This window comes from Vombatus ursinus, unplaced genomic scaffold, assembly GCF_900497805.2.
Source record: "Vombatus ursinus unplaced genomic scaffold, bare-nosed wombat genome assembly UNPS02014825.1, whole genome shotgun sequence".
In the NCBI taxonomy this organism is placed as follows: domain Eukaryota; kingdom Metazoa; phylum Chordata; class Mammalia; order Diprotodontia; family Vombatidae; genus Vombatus; species Vombatus ursinus.
Window position 1 is genome coordinate 8214083 of NW_020954603.1, and position 12754 is coordinate 8226836.

General features: G+C 54.4%; 1 protein-coding gene across 3 annotated transcripts; it reads left to right on the forward strand.

The window, feature by feature from the left end:
* The first annotated feature begins 61 nt into the window (after positions 1-61).
* MED8 (mediator complex subunit 8) lies at positions 62-10659 on the forward strand. 3 transcript variants are annotated; one of them, XM_027838017.1, is made up of 7 exons: positions 62-119; positions 2311-2429; positions 3254-3398; positions 3616-3756; positions 3863-3944; positions 4321-4572; positions 9808-10659. In XM_027838017.1, the coding sequence occupies exons 1-7, from the start codon at positions 114-116 to the stop codon at positions 9870-9872; spliced, it is 810 nt and encodes a 269-aa protein (XP_027693818.1). In that variant the 5' UTR covers positions 62-113; the 3' UTR covers positions 9873-10659. The 3 variants fall into 3 exon arrangements, with proteins under 3 accessions (XP_027693818.1, XP_027693817.1, XP_027693819.1); XM_027838016.1 differs by lacking the exon at positions 9808-10659 and adding an exon at positions 9064-9800; XM_027838018.1 differs by lacking the exon at positions 9808-10659 and adding an exon at positions 4795-9057.
* Positions 10660-12754: the final 2095 nt, after the last annotated feature.

Here is a 12754-nt window from a genome sequence, read left to right on the forward strand (position 1 = left end):
GGCCGTCGCGCCGGAAGCTCCCGTGCGAAGTCGCGGGGTTAGAAGACGTTGCTTCCGGAAGCGGAAGCTAGGGGGCGGCACCCTGGGGACGCGAAATCTCTACTGCCTACGAGATGCAGGTAAGGGCTGGACTGGAGGTCGTGGGGGAAGCGAGGCAGCCTCAGGAGCGAGGATGTGGGAAAGAAACTCTGCGAAGGAGGCCTTGAAGGCCAGGCCCAGAAGCTCGCGGAGCTGGGGGGAATCTCCGGGGCGTAGTAGCACCTACACGTGAGAGTCGCCTGTGATATGGGCGGAGCGGCCGCCCTGGGTTTGCAGAGCACCTGATTGGGCCCCGACATTCCCTACCCTGCCCCCAATTTACATGTAAAGAAACTGAGGCCCAGGAGGGGTCACTCGGTGAGCCAGGGTCTGCCAGGAGACAGCGAGCCTCACCGCTGCCTCCCTTTGCCCCGGGAGGTGGAGGAGGAGGAAGGGGGCGCACGGGGGTGGGGGTGGGGGCGTCCTGGGGGAAGTGGCGGGGACGAGAGAAGAGTTTACCGAAGCCTGCAGCAGGAAGGGCATTCCTGGCAGGAGGGTCCACCAAGGCAAAGGCGTGGAGGCAGGAGATGCGTTGTTGTGGCTGGTCTGGCAGGACCGCCTGGCTCTGGGTAAAGTCACCCATAATGAGCTTCGGAAAGTAGGTTGGAGCCCAGCCAGGAGGAGCTTTAAGCGCCAGCCCTGGGAGTGTCAGTAACCTGGGTCACCTTCGTGGGGTGTGTGGAGGGAGGCCCAATCGAATGGTGGCAACAGGTATAGACCATTGTGGGGAGGACAGAGGGGCACAACCGCCCCCCTTACCCCCCATGGAAGAATCTTGAGAGCCGGCACTGGGTCAGCGGATGTGTCCAGGGAATTTTCTATTTGGTCATTGAGGCAGTGGGGGTGAGACCTGCTTAGGAGGGGCCCATGGAAAGCTAAGCAGAAGAGAAATGGAACGAATGAGTGGAGCATTTGTTAACTGTTTTCTGTGTGCGAAGACCTGTAGACGCGCCAGGCTAGAAGTCCCTGCCCTCCAGGAGCTCCCAGTCTGATGAGGGATGGTCCCCTGGTCCTAAGGGAGCAGTGACAATGGCGGGGCTAGGAGCAGGTCTGACAGTGGCTGGCAGGAACCCCCCCAGCAGGCTACAGTGGTCCAGGCAGGAGGAGATGAGGACCCAAGTCAGAGGAGAGGAGGGGATGAGGTGGTCGTGAAGGTGGAAATAACAAGAAGCAGATGGGGGATGGCAGGAATGAGGACCCTTTGAGGTGGGGAGCCTGGGAGGGGGGCCTAGCTGCGTGTGTGTTTATGCACAGAGAGAAAGGGGTGACCTGCAAACAAGCAGAAACAGAGAAAGCAAACCTGGGTGTGGGAGAGGACGGAAATTTTCATTGTTGGGGACATCGAGGTATCAAGGAGTGGTCAGGAACTGATAGGCGCTGGGGGTGGGGGCCAGGGTGGTGCAGGTTGTCCCGGGGTTGTGTCATTGAGCAGGAGCATCCAAGCTGGCCTGATGGGCTGCCTCTGGAGCGGTCCGGGGAGGAGCCCCCATGGTCAGGGCCTAGAGACAATTTGCAGGTACAGATGCCACAGGGGAGATAAGGATGCGTGAGTCAGGCCTTGGAAAGAATGAGGTGCTTCTGATAAGCTAATGGGGCAGAAGGAATGCAGGCAGGGGAGCAGGCTGAAGTGTGTAGCTTTCCAGTCACCAGGGTGGCCCCTAACCCACGCCTCTGGGTGATCCCACCATCCTGCCCTGTATAGGATGGGCTGTCTTTACCCTGTCTCTGTGTCAGAGCACCTGAGTTCCCCTTGGTCACCAGAGACTCAGGAGGTGGTGCCCACACAGCCTCTGGCCATGGCCTTGTTCCTGCCTGGAGCACACTCCCTGCCCAAGGGCCCTCAGGGGACCCTTTTGTGCCAAAAGCCCTAACACATGGCCCAGAGGCAGCATGTACAAGTTAGGGCAGCCAGGATCACTCACAGAAACCCTGGGGGAGGAGGGCAGACGTCCCTTCCCTTCCCTCCTGGCTTTTCTACAGCAGGGGCTCTGGGCTGTGCCTTAGGATTTGCCCATTAGGACCTCAATAGGACTCAGAAGGAAAAGGCAGCCTGGTGCAATGGGAGTGAGAATTGTGCCCCTGCCAGCCAGCCCCTCCTCCTCTCCCCTCCCTGGGGCTTCTCAGTCTTCTTGTCAGATACCAGGGGCCCCATGGACTCTTAAGTGCTGAGCTGTGTCTGGCACACTGGGCCCCAACCACCTTATACAGACCAGCTGGTCCCTGTCCATGCAGAGGGAAGAGAAGCAGCTGGAGGCATCAGTAGATGCACTGCTGAATCAAGTGGCGGATCTGAAAAGTTCCTTGGGAAGTTTTATTTGCAAGCTGGAGAACGAGTATGACCGGCTTACCTGGTAAGCGCAGAAGGGCAGGCGGGTGGGTGGGTGGCCGGAGACTGGCACACTGCTACTGCGTCCAGGCTGGAAGCCTTCTCGGTCACATAGTTTAGTTTCCCAGCTTCTGGGCCCTGAGGCCTGTAAGGGAAGTGAGTGACCTCTCCTTCTCCCTCCAGCTCTTGGGCCTTGGGCTGCTGAAGGGGCCACAGGGGAAGCTTGAGCCCCTTGTCCCTCTAGTGCAGGTCGCAGCCGCAGAAGGGTTGAGACAAGGGGTGGGGTAGGCCAGGCAGCCCAGACTCCCTGAAGGTGTCCCCTGCTGTGTCCTCAGAAACAGTCCGCCGGCATGATTGGAGGGTGAGGGAGTCACAAAGACAGCGAGAAGGATGCATCTTGTTCCTTTGCCGTCTTTTCTCCTCTCCCGAGCCTTCCATACTTTGGATGCTGTGGGAAAGCCGGTCTGTGGAAAGTTCCACTGTTCCCATTGGCAAGCAGAGGCTAGCCCAGACATTGAAGGAGGTCTTTTGGAGATGGCCTGGCCTAGACAGGGCCTCAACCCATAGGGCTTCTCTCCTGAGGAGGCCTAGTATAGCCTGACTGAGGGCCAGGCCCTGCCAGCTTCTTTGAGGGCTTTGTCTTTTCCTACAGCTATGTTGGGAAACCCCTGCCTCAGTCCCAGATTGTGCATCTGTTCTGGGTGGGCCTGCATGTAAAGGGTCCTTGTGGCTCTGAATCCTAAGGCTACATCTGCATTTCTGTCTGCTGCTTCCCTGAGGGGTCCCATGGGTTGCAGCCCAGCCACATTTTCAGCCAGGCCCTGTTCCCATCTCCTCCACCCCAACTAGGCCTTCAGTCCTGGACAGCTTCGCTCTGCTCTCCGGACAGCTGAACACCCTGAACAAGGTCCTCAAGCATGAGAAGACCCCATTGCTCCGGAACCAGGTCATCATTCCTCTGGTGCTGTCCCCAGACCGAGACGAGGAGCTCACGGTGAGAGGGGGGTGGGAGGCCACAGCAGGGCAGCTCTGACCCTGAGCGCACATCCCCTCCAGCTTCTGTCCAGACTCACCCTTTCCCTGCTGCCAGCCACTGGGGCCCTTTGCCTCTTTCCCCACATAGCTGGTGGCATTTGTTCTGGGGCACAGATGGAGCGGAGGCCAAGGTGCTTTCTTCTGGTAATGCAGCGTGCCCTTTGTCCTTATGATAGCGGCAGACAGAGGGCCGGGTTCCTGTCTTCAGTCATGAGGTTGTCCCTGACCACCTAAGAACCAAACCAGACCCGGAGGTTGAGGAGCAGGAGAAGCAGCTGACCACAGATGCAGCTCGCATCGGCACCGATGCTGCCCAGGTAATGGAGGTCAGGGTGCCGCCCTAGGGGGCCCCCGGGAGGCACGGGTGCCATCTGCTCCTCAGCGCTGACCCTGCTCACCTCAGTGCACCTGGATGTTTTATAGAAGCAAATTCAGACCTTGAATAAAATGTGTTCGAACCTGCTGGAGAAAATCAGCAAAGAGGAGCGAGAATCAGAAAGTGGAGGTGAGTGTGTCCAGCAAGGTGGCGACTAGTCATCACAGGGAGGAAAGATAGGGAAGGAGGGAAGGGGGTATAAACATGGAAAGTGGAGGGATAGGGGGCACAGTGGGGGCATGATGGCAAAGCCTGGAGAGGAAAAGACAGGGACAGAGGAAAGCGAACATGGAGAATGGCCATGGATTGATGGTAAAGCTACGGGGATGAGGTTTGTCGAATGACCCGTGTGGGAGCCTGCGTGTATTGGTCCGAGGCAACCACAGGAACCTGCTGCTCCCATACCTGAGCCGCAGGGCTAGTCAGAAGCCTCCTTAGGCTCTCAAGCTTGGTGACCCTGGTCCTGCTGAGGCCCACTGCTCAGTGCCCCGGCCTTCCTTTCTAGGTCTCCGTCAGAATAAACAGACCTTCAACCCCACAGACACCAATGCCCTGGTGGCTGCAGTTGCCTTCGGTAAGGGTCTGTCCAACTGGAGACCTCCTGGCACCAGTGGCCCCAGCCAGCCAGGCCAGCCTGGGGCAGGGGCCCTCCTGGCTGGAGCGTCAGGCATGCAGCAAGTTCAGATGACAGGCACGTCCAGTCAGCAACAGAGCCCTCTGCTCAGCGGAGTACAGATGGCACAGGCCGGCCAGCCAGGTAAGGGAAGCGGTGAGCAAATGCATGGAGGCAGGAAAGTGCAGTGCCTACAGAAGGCCTGGCCCAAAGGAGCCAGCATCCAGGGCTCAAGGTTGGGAGCACTGTGCTCAGTCTGGGTCCCAGCTTAGGAAGGGGAAGGCCATGAAGGGCAAGGAGGACAGCTTGAGCTAATTATATTTTTTGTTGATGCTTTGGCTGTTTTATTCCTCATTCATCTCCCAGCGTGCTGCCTCACCACTGAGTCCTCCCTTCTAACAGAGACAAAATCACTCAAGACCGTGTGACGGCATGTGTCACGTTCTGTAGCCAGAGTCCCCCGCCTCACAAGGAAGAAGGAGGACGGTGTGCCTTGTCATCTGCCCTCTGGGACCGAGATTGGTCACTGCTGTCAAACCGAGAGCAGAGCTTTCTCTTGTCGTCTCTGTTCTTTGCTCTGCCACCTGGTCCTGGTTTAGCATCGGCCCCACGGGTCTTCGGCATTCTCTGATTTTCTTATATTCTCTCGTTCTTATGGAGCAAATATTTGATACATTCATACACCAGGGCTTGCTCAGGAGCCCAGAGCTGATGGGCACCCGTGTCCTGTCGCCGAGAGCATGGAGGTGGATATGGGGCTATTCAGGGGGCCTTTTTCTGTCGTTTTCCTCAGTAGGAATGTCTTTGGGTCAGAAGGAACGAGCAGGTTGGGGCCTTTTCTCATGGGTGTCGTGGAGTGAGGCTTGGACTTGGAGTGCGGAAGGCTGGGGTTCACAGCTTCCCTTAGGAGCCATGTGACCATGGGTCAGTCCCCTGTAAGATCTAGGGCTGCTGGAAGCATCTAATGGGGTTACATAGATAGGGGAAGCGCCTCACTGCCCAAGCGTGAGCTGCTGTTCTAGATGTTCTTTCTCAAGTAATTACAAATCATTTTCAGAAATGACTGAACCAATTCACAGCTTCATCGACGGTGAATTTGTGTGGGCAGCTTATTTTAGGAAGGATGTATCAGGAAGTCTAAGCCCCTCCAGAGGAGGGTAGCCAGGGTGGGAGGGGCCTCCAGTCATGGTACAGAAGTGGGGGGGGTGTCTAAAAGGTTATCTTGTGAAGGACAGGTTAGATTTCTTGTTTTTGATCCTAGGGGGCAGGTCCAGGAGCAGTGGGAGAGATTTGGTTTCGACATCAGGAAAATCTTGCTGATTTATAATGAAAACTGCCACAGTGACTGGGGGTAGGGCAGCTCTCCCTTCTTGAAGCTCTTCTAGCGCAGACCAGACAGCCCCTTTAGGGGGAGATGTTACAGTGGGGGATTCCTTCTGGGTGTGGCTCAGACTAGCTGGATCTTCCAGCTCTGAAATTCTGTTGTCTGGGAAGCGTATTGCCCCCGTTAGTGTGCTTTCTCCTCCTGCCTCTCTTGGCTTCTGTCCTGGGGAAGAACGGTGGTATGCAGTCCAGCCGTCCAGGACACCCAAAACGTGATTCTTTCTGGTTGGAGGCAAGGAGACCTCTGGGGTCAGGGGTCAGGACCTCTCCCCACAGGAACCACCAGTGGGGGCAAAAATTCTGGACAATTATAGCTTTATTTTTTTTTAATATAGTTGTAGTTCATTTACTTAGTGTCGGAGGTAAGACTTTTGAGTCTGTGTCATTGATGATTCTCAAGCGTAGCTCTCGGGTCACAATGTTTTGCTGCCTTCGTATAAATCGTTGATAGAAAGAGGAAACAGCCCATGACAGAGCACAGATCCCCAGGCACTCCACTGGAGACCTGCTGGATCGACCTGCAGCCGTTCAGCTCATTCTGAATCAGTCTTGTATTAGATCAGTGGGAGGCCCCAAGGAGTCAGGAAGACCGGAGCGCTAACCCCATCCCAGACATTCCTAGCTATGTGACCCTGGGCAGGGCACCATCTCCTTGCTGGGCCTCAGTGTCCTTAGCTGTAAAATGACTGAAGCTAACTGTGTGTAGTACCCTTTGCCAAGAGCCAAGGAGACCCAGAGGAAAAGAGCGTCTCAGCTGTCTGGGAATTCACAGTCGTAGGGGAGACGGCACATAGAGCAGGGTTCCTCTGCAAGTCATACAGAAAGGTGCTGTGATCCTTCGGGTCCCTGGGCAAAGCAGATGGACCCATAGCACTCTCAGGTTCCTCCCAGCTCTAAATTCAGGATCCTGCTGTGGTCTAGGCCACATCTCACCTCTGTTTTCTGTAGGGTGATGAGACACTTAGTCAAACACTTTGCTAAAATCTAGGTAACTATGTCTACAGCCTTCCCTGCTCTACCACTTAAATAATCCTCTGTAAAAAGGAAATGAGGTTCATCTGGCACAACCTGTTCTCAGTTTGCCCAACCTGGCTTTTCTAATCCTCAGATCCTTGTTTAGATGCTCACTGTCTGCTTAAATGCACCCTTCTGGAATTTTCCCAGGAGGCCATGCAGCTCACTGGCCTCACTGCTCTGTTCTCTTCTCTTTTTTAAAAATCAGGACATTTGCCTTTTTCCCATTCCTTCAGTATCACTCTCCAGTCTTTCAGGTGGCACTGACAGTCACTCAGCAATCACATCTGCCTGGTTTGTTAGGACCCAGCAGTGTGGTTCAGGTAAGCTTGGTGACTTGAATTCAACCAAGGCCACTCAGGACCCTCCTTCTGTCACTTTGCTTCTTTTGGGCCTCAGTTTCCTGTTAGTCATTTTGTTTTGTTCACCCTGTCCTGTCCACCTAAAGTAGCAGTCCAGTCCCTTCTTAGACATAATGCTCTCCCTCCGATTTTTTTCAGGATTTTAATTTTAATTTTTTATTGTTATGAACTTGACAAACTCCAGATGACATGAACATTTCCATGTATGAAGAACAGAAAAAGAATTGTCTATGAAATTGAGGCTCTGTTATGTCCGGCTTGTGTTTTTTAAGTATGTAACAAATTCGCCATTTTGTTTCAAAGCTGCCCTTCTTACCTGTTCTCATCTATTTGTTTTTAAATAGTTCATTGATGTCCTTTTCTTCTTTTTCGGGGGGGCATCATTATTACTACCCCAAAATCCACCCCATAAAGCTTCCTCCCCTTGTAACAGACTGAGTCAAGCAGAGCAAATCCATCCATTGGCTATTGTCCGAAAATCAGTGTGTCCTTATCTTGAGTCAGTAGAGGGGCAGCAGGTTTCCTCAGCAGTTCTTTTGAATTGTGGTTGGTCATTTGCATTGATAAGGATTTTTCAGTCTCTCAAAGTACTTTTTCTTTGAAATGTTGTCATCACTGTGAAATTGTTCTCCCGGTTCTGCTCACTTCACTCTGCATCAGTTCATGCGGTCGGTCAACATGCATTTATGTGTGCCAGGCACTGTGCTGATCTCTGGAGATAAGTAGGGCAAAAACACAATCCCTGCCCTCAAGAAGCTCATAGTCTGATGGGGGAGATAACATAGAAATGACTGTGTACGTACCAGCTATATCCAGGGAAAATGGAATGAAGGTCATTTGAGAGAGGACACTAGCAGCTGGGGGACTAGGAACAGCCTCTTATCAAAGTTGAGATTTGATCTGAGTCTTGAAGGAGGTGGAGGCCAGGAGGTGGAGATGAGAAGGAAGAGCATTCCAGGCATGGAGCACAGCCAGGGCAAAGGCCTGGAGATGGGAGGTGGAGTATGATATCTGAGAACCAGCCAGGAGGCCATTCTAGCTGGATCATAGATAATAAAGCATAAAAAGACTGGAGGTGCTCAGAGTTTCCTCTGCATCCATCTCTTCATTATATCTTATGGCAGAGTTATATTCTATTACATTCCTATACCATTCTCAGTCAGTGGACACCCCCTTGTTTCTAGCTCTTTGCTGCCACAAACAGCTACTGTGCATGTCTGTGTGCATTGGCTCCTTCCCCACGTTCTTTGGTGTCCCGAGGTATGGGCTTGGAAGGGGGATCACTGAGTCCAGCCTGGGTGGACTTCACAGCTCCCCCAGCACGCACTCATATGACTTGAAAGAACCCCTTTTCTTGCCTCAGCTGCCTGGGTTTGGGTGTTCCTGACCCCGTTCTTGCGGAGCTGTGCCACATTCTTGTGTTCTTCTTGGTGCCATCGTCCGCCCATCTACCTCCAGCCCCTCCCACGTTTACCATTCAGGTCATATTTGCAGGTCTAGTGGGCAGGCAATGGAGCCATCCCCTCTCTGGCTGTTGCCAGTCGAATTTCTTCTTTGATCCCTGATGCCCATGTCCTTCGACCACTCGGTTGCCGGGGAATGGTCCTTTTGGTTACAGATTGGTGCAGACTCCCTGTTTCAAATACATTTACTGGGAAGACCCTTCCTGCTGACAGGCTCCCATCTCCTCCAAGCAGCACTGCCAGGCCTTTGTCTGACCCTTGTGAAACCTCAGAGTCGAGGTTCAGGTCTCAGGCCGAGATGTGCCCCATTGCCCCCCCTTCCCTTCCATATCACAGACTGCTATGGACTGAGTGGAGTGGTCCCTGCATTTTTAGGTCACCTCCATAGTCCACCACCCTCTTCTTTCCTGCAGGCATTTTGTGTAAGGCACACCCGTGGGCACGGTTATCCAGCCTAAAGCGTTTTCTCTCTGCCCCGTGATGGCGTGGCACCAGCTATGGCATTTTTTTCTGGCAGCAGAGAAGAGTATGTTCATTCTCCACTGTTTTCCCTCCCTCCCTTTTGTCTTCACTCACTTCACTTCAGCTCAAGAGTTCACAAATCCAGCCTGATGATACATGGCTGGGTGGATTCAGAAGTGTAACCTCTGGGGCCATAGAGGATCAGAGCCACCGTTAGGGGTGTTGGAGCTCCTTTGAGGCCAGGGCCTGCCCCAGGAGTACCTACAGTCTGCTCATTTCATAGTTTACTTGTGACCCTCCTCCTGGTAGCAGGGTCACAAGCCTCTGTGATTGGCTGTGAGTGAGCCCCACTGCTACCGGTTGTGGCCAGCAGCCAGGGCCAGCCCTTCCCTTGACAAGCCTGATACAGTTTCTGTCAGGAAGGATGGCCTAGCAGACCTTCCTGGACCTGTCTGAGGGTATATATGTGTCCGTCTGTGTGAATGCACAAATCTTCCATCCTCCCTGCTTCTCTATGCTGAGCTTTTCTCAAGGCCTGGCACCGGGTGACATGTAACGAAAGGGAAGCACCTGCACCTCAGCCCAGGGACAGGGGTCAGAAGAGCTTGGAGGTGACCTTGGGGGTAGAGGGAGACTTCTCTAGACAGAGCCTGAACAGGGCCTGCTCAACCCCATACTGCTGCCTCTCCCTTTAGGTAAGATGCCAAGTGGCATCAAAACCAACATCAAGTCAGCTTCAATGCACCCCTACCAGCGGTAAGCTGCCCTGCCCACTGACCACTGGACAGCCCTCTCCTCCGCCTGGCTCTGCTTTGGAAGTGACCGAGGTCCGTGAGCAGAGCGCCTCACAGGCACACCCCGTCTTGGAAATCAGACCTCTTTTCAGGGCCTTTCCTCTCCTTCAGGCACCCAGGCTTCACTCTGGCTCTGGGGAGCGTCTGTGCAGCCTGTTCTGCCTAGAAGGCAGGCTTGGCCCTACGAGCTGAGCTCGGTGAACCTCAAGGCCTGTCCGGTCGCTGGTCTTTGGGGCCCTCTCCCTTCAGGCCTGGAGCCCTGTGAAGGCCTCCTTGGACAGAGGCAGTTGCTGCAGCTGCTGAGGGAAGGAGGGTGGGGCCCCGATCTTAGTCTGGGAGCCGATGGAGCAGGCCAATGTGAAGAGCAGCACTGGCCCCTCACTGAATAGAGAAAAGCTTCGTTTTCTACTCTGTCTGGGGAAGGGGCCAGCCTCGGGACCTTTGGCAAACACTCCACCTTTGACGTGGGATCTGGTGTAAGATCTGTGCCCGGGGAGGGAGAGGGCTGAAGGGTAAACCCCTGCTTTTGCGCAATGACAGGAGGGCCCAGGAGTGTTGTGACGCTGGCTGCCTGGCGTCCTGCAGGCCGTGCTGGGCCTGCTCCAAGGGGAGGCCGCACTTCCAGCTGTCTGCTCTGCAGGTCTTCCCTTCACCTCCTTTGGCAGCCCCTTTGGGCAGGAAGCTGGCTGCTGATACCCCAGGAATTTCTTGTGGGTCCCTCATGTATCCTCAATTAAAAAGGCTTTAAAGTGATTCGTGAGTCAGTGTTTTACTGTGGGCAGCCTGGTCTCCATAGATCTCAACAGAGCCTCAGATAATAATAATACTTATAATAGCTAGCATTTCCATAGCACTTTCTGGTATACAGAGTTCTTTACAAACATTATTTCACTTGATCTTCACAGACCTGGGAAGTGTGTGTTATCCCCATTTTTCAGATGACATTGGCAGATATTTCCAATTGTCAGTACATTGGTAAAGTGACCTTCCCAGGGTCACAAAGCTAATATGGGTCTGAAGCTAGTTTAGAATGCTGGTCTTCTTGATTCCAGGTGCTGAGCTCTGTCTAGTGCAGCGCCTTGCAGCATGGGGACAGGCCACAGGCCACTGGTAGCTTTCCCCCTTGGATTTTGTGCTTTGGGGAGGCCTGCAGCTTTCTCCTGCCCTCTGCCTCTTCTTACTTGGCATGGGCCTCTCAGCAGGCCTCTGGGGTAACCGCGGCCTGAGTGAGGTCATGGCCCAGCCAAGCTCCTACGCTGCTCTCCAGTGGTGGAATTTGTGAAAGTCCATTACCTCAAACGCTCCAGCCACCCATTCCAAACAGTTCAGCCACTGCCTGACCTCTCTCCTGTTTGACTAGAGAAGCATTTCTCAATGGCTGGCAGCCTTGGAGCCCTCCCCATCCAACCCACCTTCCATTGTTGAGACTGGAGAAATATGCATGAAGCCTGGGGACCCCAAGCACTCCTGGCCCCTCCAGGACTCCCAGGAATGCTGCTAAATGCCAGACATTCGGGGGCCGTGCCTCCATGCACCTCAGTGCACCAGGATTGGGGTACCTCCAGGACTCAGGAGCACCTGGGTTCAGAGTTCACCTGCGATGCCACTGTGGGACCCCAGGCAAGGCCCTTCAGCTCTCCTAGGCTCGGTTTGCACTTCTGTGAAGTAAGGATCCTGGCACCTGGAAACCAGCCTCAGGGTGACAAGGTCCTTATGAGACAGCCTAGGTTAGGTGGACTCTGAGGGCATGTGCTCCTGGACACAAAATCTGCAATCTTCAAGAAGAGAAAACACTCACTTGGAAAGGCACCTGCTAACGAAAAACTTGTGCCCAGCGCTGTGGGTACTCCCTGGGGCTGTGCTGCCTCTAGAGGAAATGCTGTATGAATAGGAACCAGGGAGGTGCTATGGCCCCTGGCCCTTCAAGGGAGTGTTTTGTAGCAGGTGGGTGGCCTTTTTTCTTCTCCGGGAGGGGGCCAGAGAATAGGAATAGAGGAGTCCCAGGGCAGAGATTACGTTTGCCCAGCCTAGCAGCTTTGGGCCTTCAGGTGAGAAGCTCAGGTTTGTAGGTTATGCATCTTCCTCAGGCCTGAGCTTTGATAGACATCTGCCTTTCACTCACCTACCTACCTCTGGCTTTGTCTTTGGACACCGCTCCCATTACCCAACCTTTCTAGCTTCCCTAGTATCACCCTTTGTTCCAGCCTCCTATCTCAAGCCCCAAATGCTGCCCTTACCTAGCTGACTCACCGCCCTCATGCCTCAGCCTGATAGGGAGGATGCCAGGTCTCGGTCATATATGGGGCCACCACCCCGCCTCTGAAATGCCCTGCACCAGCTCCAGCCAGGCCCTTTGCCTGCCACCCCCGCTGCCCCCTGGCAGCTGGGAACAAACCCCCCATTGTGAAGCAGCCTGGCCAAGAACAATCCTCCGTGGACAGTGACCTCTCTGTGCCTTGGAGGCCTTCAGGACCTGTGTGAGTCAAGGCTTCCAAACACCCACCCCGGGCACCGAGGAGACCAGTTCAGGACGTTCCCTTCTCTCTACAGCATCCCCTTCCTCAACCTCATTTGGGCTCAGAGCCTGCTGCCCCTCACTCAGCTAAGCCTGGGGCTGGGCTCCAGCAGATCTGGACAGTGGCATCATGGGGCAAGCACCCAACATGCACCTGGCTGCTCCAGATATGGCAAGTATCAGAGGCCAAGGCCAGCCCTGTATGGGGGGCTGCTCGTGGCCTCTGAGAGATGGTCGCCTTCTACTTTACCGCACTTGGGTCCAGAGACCTCCTCAGGTGACCTGCCAGGCTCAGGTGAAAACACCCAGCCACTCAAGCTCAAGCTGTCAGGA